Source organism: Juglans regia, chromosome 8 (assembly GCF_001411555.2).
Source record: "Juglans regia cultivar Chandler chromosome 8, Walnut 2.0, whole genome shotgun sequence".
Taxonomy (NCBI): Eukaryota; Viridiplantae; Streptophyta; class Magnoliopsida; order Fagales; family Juglandaceae; genus Juglans; species Juglans regia.
The window spans coordinates 24,194,498-24,206,626 of record NC_049908.1 but is presented as its reverse complement, the minus strand read 5'-3'; the positions used below and the strand labels follow the sequence as shown (position 1 = coordinate 24,206,626).

Below are 12,129 nucleotides of genomic sequence, written 5' to 3'. Positions count from 1 at the left end.
AACTCAGCACATCTTTATACGTGGAACCAAAATCTTTTTTAATTTTTAATAAATAGTATTATACTCATCTTAACATTCAAACACATCTAAACTCATTTTAGATAGATCCTACATAATTCACTCCACCTACTCAACTCACTACTATTTATAAAGATATCAACTCAACATCCAAATACATAGTTAATGTTCACTGTATTTCTGACTCAGGACTGGTTCATTTTCAAAACTCATTTCATCCAATTATTACAATTTTTTAAAATTTTTCAAACAAAATATAATAAACAATTTTATTTTTTCACATCCTAAAATAAAAATTATATTAAAAATTTATATTCTATCAAGATTTTAACTTTATAATATTTTTATTTAACTAACATCTCAACTCAACTCAATATCTAAACCAGGCGTTTTAAGGAAGGCAGCGGTCTGATAACTTGGAGTAAGAGTTAATAGCTGTGGAGATGGAAGCTTTATCGTATCATGACTTTCGAAACAAATTGCTGCGATCAAGGTTGAATTAGAAACCCCCCATTATAATCAGTTACAGCATAAACTCCAAGCTTGCCTACATGAAAAACGCAACACCAACTTTGATTTCCAAAAGAAATTACTTTCTGGGTTCGGTTCAACACAAGTGCACAGCACCAAAAAAATAAAAACTAGAGCATTGGATATAGGTTCACGGGCCTTTTCACAATGCAATATATCGAAGAAAGGATCCCGCCGGACCAAAACTCTGATCCAGTGCTGTTCACATTGCCAAGGTCCTCGCCGGTAGATCAGCAGCTGCAGATGAAGCAACCACCTTTGCAAAGAAATCCAGCAGGCGGACGAACAAGAGCAAGAGAAAAAAAATTAGATTTTTGAAGAACTCAAGGCCATTATCTTGCACTGTTCAGTCATGGCCAAAAGTTGGGCCTCTTTTTGGTCAAGAAGAGCACTCAACCTCACATTCTCTTGCATAAGTTTCTGAACTTGAGCCTCCTTCTGGATCTTCTCACCCTCTAACTGTGTCGTCTTTGCAACTAGCCTGCTTCAAAGCCGCCTCAGATAATCAAACCACATAAAAAATTTCTAAATGGTATAAGAACTTTCTACAGTTGGAAGTAATTGAAACTTGAATTAACTACACAGACAGCTTAAGTAAATGGTGTTGTTAAAAGGTAGACTTTCCATGCCAGTAAACCAACAGGCTTGCTGAGCCTGAAGGTTGGGTCGTGTGTTGAGAACATGTCTTGAGTTGTATTTTCCACCAAATTTAGGCTTAAAAGCATGACCTACTCATTTCTACATCCCAAAATCCCAGCACTATGCACACTGCGTGATGTATATCATCAGTACATAGAAAGACACATAACAACGATGGGACCCTTGGCTTTGGTTCCATCCCGTGATCATGGTGTAACACCAACGTCTAAAGGGTCCGTCAAAGTTGCACACACAAGGTCGCCAAAGGTGAAGGGACTTGTTGCAAACTCAGAATCTCCAATGGAGAGTACCATTGGTGTTGTTGAGGAGGCACAGGATTTGAACAAGGGTTTATCGTTGGTACCGTTTGGAACTACGTCGGGCACTACATCGGGGGAAGATGTTGTCCCCTTGGTATCTCTTCCTCCATTAAACAATATAGATGAATCATCTTCGGATTGGGTTTTACAAAAGGTTAATGAGATTCAGCATATTGTGGAAATCTCACATGGAGGATGTGAAGACCAGTTTAAAGCTCTAATCACTACGATTGAGGCAAGCCACTTGCGTGATACCAAATCAAGCTTCAAGAAAAGCAAGGAGTTGAAACGTCTTTTTAGTGCAATCAACTATGACGCTAAGGGTGGTAGCTCAAGTCGAGGGCATAGAGGTTGATGTATGTTGGGTAGTCTTTCACATAGAGGGTATCTTGGGAGGTGTGATTTATGTTGGGCTACAGGAACCATGGGGTTGGGGTTGGAGAGGTGTGATTTACTCTACCTCGGGTTTGATGTATGTTGGGTAGTTTTTCGTGGGCTTTTGGGGCAATAGGAGATCTCTAGTATGGGTTAGAAATTTTCTTGTATACATCCAGTGTACTTGGTTACTCCTATTAATATATATATATATATATATATATAATATTTTTACTTATAAAAAAAAAATTATAAGGAACAAACAATACCATGCAAGGCAAAACTTGATAATCTGATTCCAAACATACATTTGTACGATTTTTTTAGAAGATTTTGAGGGGCTACAATTGTGAAATCCTTATTATATTGAGAGAGAGAGAGAGAGAGAGAGAGAGAGAGAGAACTAAATATCTTTAAGCTTTAATTTCTATAGCTTTTCTCCTTATGTTCTAAATATAAAACCATCATGTCCATGAACCTTTAAACACTAACATCTAAGGATTGGGATATTGCTGGAAAATTTATCCATATTGTTGGAGTTTCAGTGTGCAAACAAGTTCACTCATAAGGTGATACTGTACAAGAAGGCTAGAGTTTTAGATCTACTATGGAGTGGAGGTTGAGTCACTCAATAATTAAAAGTCAGGTTACATATTAGCAAAGGTTTCTTAAATATATATATATATATATATATTAGCAAAGGTTTTGTGTCTGAACTGGTTGTAATATTGTTTCTTTATAATGGATTTTTAGGAGATGGCTAAGTACCTGAAATGATTTTTCTCTTGAATTTTTCTTTCAAAATTTTTCACATCGTCAACAAAATGTGTTATTTATTGCAATTTTGTTAACGGCAGTTGGGACTAGACCATCATGCTTTTCAGAATCTACCTTATACAAAAAACAAAACAAAACAAAACAAAAAAGAAATTGAAACCATTAAAGCATTCAATCCAAATATCCAGCGACCTATCTTCCTAAGGTGTTATCACTACAAGAAAGCTAGTATATCACATATATTTTCCCATGCACTGAAACAAGAGAAACATATTCAAACCAAGTGTATATCACATTAGCAAATAGGAGCACCAAGTGTATCTCCTGTTTGCACATGTTCAAACCAAAGTGAACAATGATTGATATACCAATATTTTGCTACTTGCTAATGGAGAAAAAACAGCAGAAACGTATACAAGTAAAGGCCATGTTTGGGGGATGAAATTCTCTTTCATATCACAAAGTTATGATTATGAATTAATATGTAGATGCATTATTGTGCTGTTATGATGTCTAACGTTCAAATAAATGAAGAAACTAAAAGGAGAGAAAATGTAAAGAAGCTAATTCAGAATGGTCATAAGCAACTAACTATAAAAAAATAACAGTACCAATCTTGTACATCCTTTCAATTTCATTACCAATCAAATAGCTCCTGGAGTTCTAAAATCTCGGTGGTAAAGAAAAATTTGAACACCAAAAGCAGAACCTATATGCAAAACAGTAACCAAATAGACTACCAATAATTTCTAACAGTCTGAGATGGAGTCCACAGTGAGATGCATGTCTAACCATGGCATAAGTTTAATTACCTTAAATGGTAAAGCACTAACACAGAAGATGTGAGCATCAATAAAACAAAGGATTACTATGAAGAACAAAATGCAAAAGAAATATTAAGTAATAAAGCATCTATCAAAACCAACCAAATGTTAAGGTAAATATTCTTGGAAATCAAGCAAAAGGATAATCAAAGATTATCAGTATATTGGATGCCTTTAACACATACTGACTTTTGTTGTGTGTGTGTATATATATATATATATATATATATATTTTTTTTTTTTTTTTCTGTTCTATAAAGCATACTAACCGTTCAAAAAGCCTTTCAATAGTTTGAAACTGCTTCTCCGATGAAAGAAGTGTTTCTCTTACAGTAATGAGGCTGCTAACATATGATTTCAAAGACTCGAAGTCCCGCTTAACACGACAAAGCTCCTGTTCATTTTCTGTAGCTCGCTCCCTTTGTCTAGATGTTTCTTCAACCAAATCCTCAACTCTCTGCCGCATTTCATTCAGTATGCTGTTTGTACCCAGAGCAAAATGTTCCATCTCCTCTAACTTCAAAGACATGTTCTCGATTTGGATTGACTTCTTTTTAATTTCTTCCTGACCTAAAGTTACCTTCTCCTTCTCAATTGCAGTTTCAGATTCTGCCATTATGGCCCTTTTAATAAGAGCTTCCATTACATCTGTAACCATCTGCACGGACTTGAGTACTTCACCAGTATAAGCAGCATCTTTTTCATCCAGCAAACCATGTTGCCTACTAATCCCAAGCCATGTTTCTTTTTCTGGACCATCATACGAAGAAAGATCAATGTTCCTAGACCAGCCAGACAATGGTGTACCATTCTTATCAATGAACCCTACCCCTTCTAATCGTTCGATGCCACACGACATATGGGCTAGCTGCGGAACAGCAATGATTCTAGCCTTTGATTTCAAATAGGTTAACAATGTTGCAGTAGTTTTAACTCTCCGCCAAAGAACCTCTAATTCCTGCTTCGCATCTTCCTCAGACCCCTGTATACAAGCCTTTACCTGCATAAGTTTTGCTTGCAAGGCCTCCACTTGTGACTGGCCTCGTTCCACCTCCTGCTTCCACACTTCTTGTGTTAGGTTCAGCTGAGACTTCAACGTTGATAAGTCAACATCATTCTCTGCTGCCATCCCCTGCCCAAAGTTTTGCAGAAATGAACATGAGAACTTCAGTGACAGACTACAAGGAGGATCTTATCGGATCCTAGCAACATAATAGTACTAATAACAACAATGCACCATGAAGTTCAAACAGTTTTATGCAACATGCCAGCTATCCCAAACAAGGTAGATGAGGCAGAGAACGGTCCTAATAGGTTAGATACCATGCATCAAAGTTTCCATCTTGTGAAAGAAGATATATCGTTTTTCTTTTTTTCTGGGGATGAATCAAAGGAGCCATATTTTATACAGTTAAAACATTTCAAATGTAGCTATATATCTATTTAGGAAATCTTCAGCTTATACACTGCGCCCATTATCTATATATTTATAATGCACTTCAAAACCAGTGATTCTATTCTAAAAATTACTGCACTTAATTATCACCAAACATCCCAAATGCATCATTTCCATTTGGATAACCGCTGCAACAAACTCAATGCAACGAATAAATGGTAAACCTCACGCCACAAATTACTTCAAAGTTCCTTCTTTTCCACACACACACACAGAGAGAGAGAGAGAGTGAGAGAATCAGATAAACAAGAAGAAGAATCATGCCCGACTGGAAGGAAACGAACCCCAATCAAGATGTGAAATTCATTTTACAGTGAATCCAACAAAAAGCAACCTGATCACATGGGCACAAAGAAGGCTACCCACCATAAACCCTAAAATACAGCTTACCCATGGAAAGAATTAATCTTAAAATCAAATGACGATATTAATCAAAACCTAAACCTAATACGAAAGGACAAAACCCAAACCGTAAATAAATTAAAAAAAAAAAAAAAAGAAAAAAAAAGACAAACATGAACAAAACAAAAATAGGAGAAGAAGACAAGAGGAGGCAATTGAAGACAAACCAGAGCTTGTGGATGGAATTCTCGAGGATAAAATTCGTGAGAGAAGAAAAAGGACGCCTTTGAATAGAGGAAAGGCTGAGATGGGAATTGGGGAGGTGGCGTATTCGTCGTGGACTCTTGATCTAGAACGCGTTCCTGTGCAGTTGGGCTGGGCAAGAGCCAGGAGCGTCTCGACTCTCTTCGGACAGGTTTAGGGGATGATAAAATTTTATGTTTTATTTTAATGTTTAAAATATTATATTTTAATATTATTATTATATTAAGATTTAAAAAAATTGAATTAGATTTAAAAAAATTAAATTTTTTATTTTATTTTGTATGAAAATTTAAGAAAAAATATAATGATAAGATGAGATTAGAATTTTATATCTCGTCCCATCTCAAAACCTGTCCTTCTTCGTCTTCGTTAGACCTCTTTTTCATTTCTTAACTTTTCTATTTATCATTTTCAAATATCAACATCACATTTATTTTTATTTTTATTTTTTAATTTATTTTTTATTCAAAATTAATTAAACTATTCTACTTATTATTCATATACCATATATTTAATAAAAAATAATAATAATAAAGTAAAAAATTATGTATAATATAAGATGTGTGGAGATAACACTTAAATTTTTCTTAATTTTCCTCAAATTTTCTCTTTAAAAATTAAAAATTAAATTATACTAAATAAATTCTTAAATTTTAAAAGTTGAACAAAATCATTGATTTTAAATTTTTAATTCCACCGTTTGGTTACCTAGTTACTAGTTCGGTAATTTCATCTATTAGATATTTTTATTGATGAATTTTATGAAAGTCTTGACGTGCTGAATTTATTTGAGCAATGATATCCAAACAATATATTTCACAACATATTTTACAGCACATATTTTAAAATAAAGATATTTTTATAAAGTGATATTATTTTTATAAAATATTTTACTAAACTACCATTCATTTTAAAACATGATTGTGTAATATATTGTGAAAAGTGATATGTGTTTATCATTTTTTAATTTATAATGTAGAATAACGTACCACGTTCTTTGAAAATGTCAAAATATAAATTAAAAATTGTTTTAAGGTCTGTTTGGAAACAAAATAGCTAACTTCGTGTTTCATACGCTTAGAAAGAGTTCTAGAAACTCGAGTCACTATCTTCAACTGCAAATAAGAAGACGAAGGTGGGCTCGGGTGGTCTAGGAAACATCCGAAACTTAAGTCAGTCTCACACATTTTGAGTAATGGTTTTTGAATCACAGAGTTCAGATGAAATTCTTTGTACTTGTGATATAGCTTTTATACGAGGCTTCATAGAGGGACATTTTGTATCCAGTGTCAGGGTTTGGCCGTCCCGCCCGTAGTTATTTTAGTCTGAGTATTTAATGCGATGTGGTGTTCTGATGTAGAGTTTATAATCCGGCATGGCTTCTAAGGTGTGTCCCAGCAGTGGGTGAGCGGCACGGTTATTTCTGGACCCCTTCTTCAAAGAATAGAGGGTTGTTCGCATCCTTCGTTCACATGTCGATGTAGGTCCTTTAATGCTAGGTGCCACAGGGGATGTTAGAGTCGGCGCATCCCATCTATCCCCCTTCGTCTGGTTTTCCGCACTGTGCACCCTCTTTATCTAATGCAACTTAAAGGCTCAGGCCATTTGGGCGACTCCAAGGTTGTTGGAGGGTAAGGCCTGGGTTGAGATGGGCTTCTATGTCCTGCTCAGGCCCAACCAACATGGGTTGGTGGGGAACAACCCTCCCAGTTACCTCATCAATTCTCATTGAACAGGTTCAATGGGAATTTCTTAGTTTTTTGGGTTGTTTTGGTGACACACATCTGACTAATTGACATGCTTTTGTTGCGCCCATCTGGCTCTCCTCGCATGGGCTAAACGACTGATAATTCATCTCCCACGTCGCTTTCGTGGAGCATGTATCGTGGGGTCAGCACTCGTCCACCTTCCTTTTTATCGCGCGTGTCTCGCCCGTTACTTGAGTCAGTTCAACCAACTAGGGTGGCTATTTAAAGCCCTTCCCTTTCTATTTCGGGTATGCTTGCCTTTACTATCTTTTGGTGCCTTAGAAACCATTTTCTTGTTCCCTTTCTTCTCCACTACCTTCTATCCTTCATTCGTGTCTTTAAATAGTCTCGTTTTCTTGCTCTAATAGTTGCTAAGAATGCTCCTCGCATCGCCGCCCGTGGTGTGAGCTAAGGCTGTCCTGCTGAATCCCTTTAAAACCTTGGGGGAACTGACCCGTCACTAGCTCGCAACGTCTCCCAAATTTTCGAGGGCTCCAACTGGAGGTCCGAGGTCACTTCTACAATCTTGCAATCGTTGAAGACCACCTATGGACTCCCAAACTTTGTCATCTTGGAGGTTCATGGGGCCCATGAAAGGACCATGGATTCTAGAGGTTATGCCTCAAAAGTGGCGTTGTATCCTGATATGTTTACTAGAGGGTTGCGGCTCCTTTTTTGTCGGTCGGTACGTGAGATACTGGACTTCCTCCATCTGACCCCTGCATAGCTTCACCCCAGTGTGTGGAGGATTCTGGTATGATGTTGCATCATCTAGCGTAGGGCTCTGGAGGAGGCCGACCCCGATTACCCATATCTCACTGTCCGAGAGTTCCTCTTGACCCACAACGTCTTGAAGCATAAGGAGAATACATGTAGCTTCCGCTCGCATCCAGGGCTGCGGTGGTTCCTTTGGAGCCGCGATACAACTGGGTCAAAGACTGGAATTTTCAGTAGGGCAAACTATCTGGCGGGAGTATCCCATGCGGGCCATATGAGGGTTGATCCTGAGGATAAAGACGTTAGGCCGAAGGTGACCCCAAAGGAGGCGAGCCGGTTGGAAACTGTTGGAGCCTAGGTCAAGGCACATCTTGATGATGTCTTCTCTGAGTCTTTTCTAGATGAAGCTAACATAAGACGCTACTTGCCCCCCTCGACGCATACCATCTTTGATGATTGCATAATCCCTATGTGATCCGCTGCGCACCAGGACCGCAAGCGACCCCTTAGCCTGCCGTCAGAAGGGCAAGGGAAAAAGCCTCGGTCTGAGGAGCCCAAGGACAGAAGCTCTAACTGTGCTTTACTGCCCCCTCCTAGGTAGTCCTCTGTTCCCACCATCGTCAGTCGTCCTGAGTGTTCTGCACCCGTTGTGAAGGTTGTTGACTCCATTTCGCAATCATTAGCTTCCAAGACTGTGTCGCTCCCCACCCCTGCTGAGCAAGACGAGTTTTGTTGATGCGTCCCAGGGGGTTCTTGCTACCCCCGAGATGCCCAAGATTCCTCAGGTTGCGAACCCGCCTCAGACTCCTCCAATTACGTCTTCTCTTGTCCCGCTAGGCAATGTGAGGGCAATCAAGACCTTTACGTGGAACGATGAGAGGCTCTCGTTGAATTTCTAAGGGGCTCTCTTGAAACCCATCCCCAGAGAGTTCACAGTCATCACCTCGCCGCCTGAAGTTAACATAGAAATGGTTTTTTCCCTAGAGGTCGTCGAGGTAGAAGGCGACAGGTTCCCAATTAGGTTTAAAAATTATTCCTAGGTCCAAAAGTGATTATAAATACATTTTTGGACCTAAATTGTAAATTTAAATTTTATAAATATGACTATAATTTAAAAGCTATGTAGTTTTTAAATTTTCTAGTGCATACTTTGTGAACAAGTTTAACAAATTGTAATATATATTTATATATATGTAAAATATAAATATATATTTATGTTTATATAATATATATATATATATATAAACATGTAAGCGAGGGCGGGACGGGGTGGGGGAAATGCGGGGTGGGGTTGGGCCCTCCCCGGCCCCCACCTAGGGGCGCTAGATGTTGGGCAGCCCCCCCCCCGCCCCGCGCGAGGGAGGAGCGAATTGCCTAACTCGTCATGCTGGGCCTTGCTGCCCACCCCTAAGCGTAGGTAGGTGAAGATGATGGAGGCTCTAACCTTGATCAAGGGAGGGTCTCTATCTCCGAGTCCCCCTTTGAGTAGTACTCTTCCGAACATGTGGTTGTCTCAACGAAAGCCCTCCTGGAGGTTGATATAGGTCATGAGCCTGAGCCTGAGCCTGAGCCTGAGCCTAAAGCTGCAGCTACTAGAAGGGAAGACCAGGGGGAGGTGAAGATTGAAGCTAGGATGGCACCAGGTAAAGACTAGGAGGATTCGAATGTCTCGCCCAGGCTCAGGGTTAGGATGGTTTCAATGGAGGCCAATGAAGTCTCTCCTACCCCGTCTGAGACTGAGGTCTGGATGGCAATAGTCAAGGCCAGGAAAGACCCGGCGGTCGTGCCCGAGTCCGAGGTAGGGATGGGGCTAGTAGAGGTCATTGAAGTCTCGCCTACCTCTCCTAAAACTGAGTCTATGATGTCAAGTGCAGGTAGGGATAAATCTCCTATTAGAGCGAAGTCGGGGCAGGTGCTAGAGCAAGTCCCAACTGTTAAATCAAGGGGAGAGTGTGTCCCTTAGGAGTTGGTGCCTAAGGAGGGGACCAAGGCAATAGGCCCAGGCCGGAACTCAGATAAAGTACTGAAGGATGGGTAGCTTGAGGGCGATACAAAGGATCATGTCAGGACGTCATCCTAACCTCAGCTCAAGAAGAAAAGGGAGCCAATCTTGGGTCCCCTTCCATCTCCTCACCAGTCGGATCAAGGAGGGCTCATGAGGAGTCCATCCAAAAAATGGTCAGGACCCTTAGGAACCTCTTTTCTAGGGTATGTTTTGGCGCTCCATTTTCTTTTTTCTTTCTTCTTTGGCCTACTTAGTTCTGAATTTTTTTTGCTTTCATGACAGGCGGAGGAGCAATTGGCAGCTTTCATTATGGATGGTCAATGAGTTATGGAGGAAGAGAACGGGGCACTCCACTCCATAGCCAACCTAGCCTTGCGACATGTCAAGTGGGAGAGGGAGGAAAATGAGGTTGGAGGAGGCCCTTGTTATGACAGAATTCAACCGTCAGTGAAAACAGAAAAGGATGGTATAACTTTGTCGGCAGAAGGCCACGCTCAAGTCTAATCTTGCTAAATTGCAAGAAGAGGCCAGGCAGCACAGGCTCGAGGCTGTGCTTCAAGGGCAGGCACGGGATACCCTGCAGGAGTCGTTGGATGCTCGGAAGATAGAGCTGGCAAAGTTGGAGGAGTCGATGAGCAAGCTTCAAGAGGAGAATGCTAAACTGGTGAAGCAATGTGACTTCGACACTCAGGCGTACAAGTGGCTTGAGAAGCAAGTCCAGTATCTTTCTAAGTCCCTGAAGAAGAAAAAGAAGTCACAGTAGGTGAAAGACTTAGAGGTCGAGATAGCCCTGGCCCGTGCCACAAAATTCACAGAAAAGACTCGGGTGGACGAGGTGGTGGCCAAATTGGCCGAGGTGGAGCACCGACTAGCTGTCAGCAATGCTCTTTTCAAGAATCTGAAGAGCGACTTGGCATACGTAAATGAAGTAGTCTCTCACATGAATGCACAATTGAGGTTGGCCTCGTTCATCCGAGACCAAGCTTGGTCATATGGTTACATAGAGGGCTTGAAAAGGATGAGAGACCACGTGTTGGAGAATCCACAGGGCGACTTAAGGTCCCTCAACTTAAGGATGCCCAATGCCTTCCTGGATGACCTCACCGACTAAATTTTCGTTTCTTTGTAGCCCCTCTTTTGTTGTTTTTTTTTTTTTTTGTAAGCTCATGCTCCTTGTACCATATGTACATGTTAATGATATATTTTCCCTTATTCTTCGCGCTCTTTACCTCCCTCTCTCCCTTTGTTACCTTTTCTTTGCTTTCTCTATTGAAGAGTGTAATCGGATTAAGAGTTAGGGGGGGTCATGTAACGATGCTTGAAATAGCTCGAATTAACTGGCATAAATAACCGGAACTCAGATGCAAGATGATTAAAACTTTGTTAGGGAGGTCGAGCAGTTCGTAAGACTTGACTCACCTCATTGACCCTTGTAAACTTGAGGGAGATCAAGCAGTTCCTAAGACTAGACTTGCCTCGTTGACCCTCATAGACGTTAAGGAGGTAGAGTAGTTCGTAAGACTGGACTCGCCTTGTAAACTTGGATGAGACAAAACACATTCATGGGAGATAACCATAATTTCATTCATTGTTTACTTATTATTGAGATAAAAAAATATAGCTTACACTTTCAACAAAAGAACTTCTGTAGTTGTTCGGCATTCCATGGGTGTGGCATATCTTTTCCTTGTAAATCTTTGAGCCTATATGAGCCTGGGCAGTTGTAAGCCATGACCACATAGGGAACTTCCCATTTTGGCCCTAGCTTCCCTTTGTCTCGGGTGGTTGTTTGTAACGACCCGGCCCAATATTTTTAAGGTTGGAATATAGATAATCTTTTTGGCCTAAATTAGGTTTAATGGGCCAATGTTATCGGATGTTGATGGGCTATTCTTTATTTAGGTTGTGTCATGTTGAGCCTAAATTAGACAATATATTATTTATTTATTTAATTTTTAAAATATTATAAAAATTATTTTATTTAAACATATATTACTATTATGAATTTTAGCAAATTCTATTAGTAACATGTGTAATTACTAATTTTAATTGAGGTTATTATTATTTTATTATCCATTAATAGAATGAACATAGTGGAATAAACCTGCGTCAC

General features: G+C 39.7%; 1 protein-coding gene across 4 annotated transcripts; it reads right to left on the bottom strand.

Annotated features, from left to right (window-relative positions):
* Nucleotides 1-481: 481 nt before the first annotated feature.
* LOC108979293 lies at nt 482-5,720 on the bottom strand. Of its 4 annotated transcripts, none has more exons than XM_035693532.1 (3): nt 5,510-5,720; nt 3,754-4,616; nt 482-1,030 (listed from the first exon to the last, which is right to left on the bottom strand). In XM_035693532.1, the coding sequence occupies exons 2-3, from the start codon at nt 4,611-4,613 to the stop codon at nt 856-858; spliced, it is 1,035 nt and encodes a 344-aa protein (XP_035549425.1). In that variant the 5' UTR covers nt 4,614-4,616; nt 5,510-5,720; the 3' UTR covers nt 482-855. The 4 variants fall into 4 exon arrangements, with proteins under 4 accessions (XP_035549425.1, XP_035549424.1, XP_035549427.1 ...); XM_035693531.1 differs by lacking the exon at nt 5,510-5,720 and adding an exon at nt 5,307-5,328; XM_035693534.1 differs by lacking the exon at nt 5,510-5,720 and adding an exon at nt 5,275-5,298.
* Between the last annotated feature and the right edge of the window lie 6,409 nt (nt 5,721-12,129).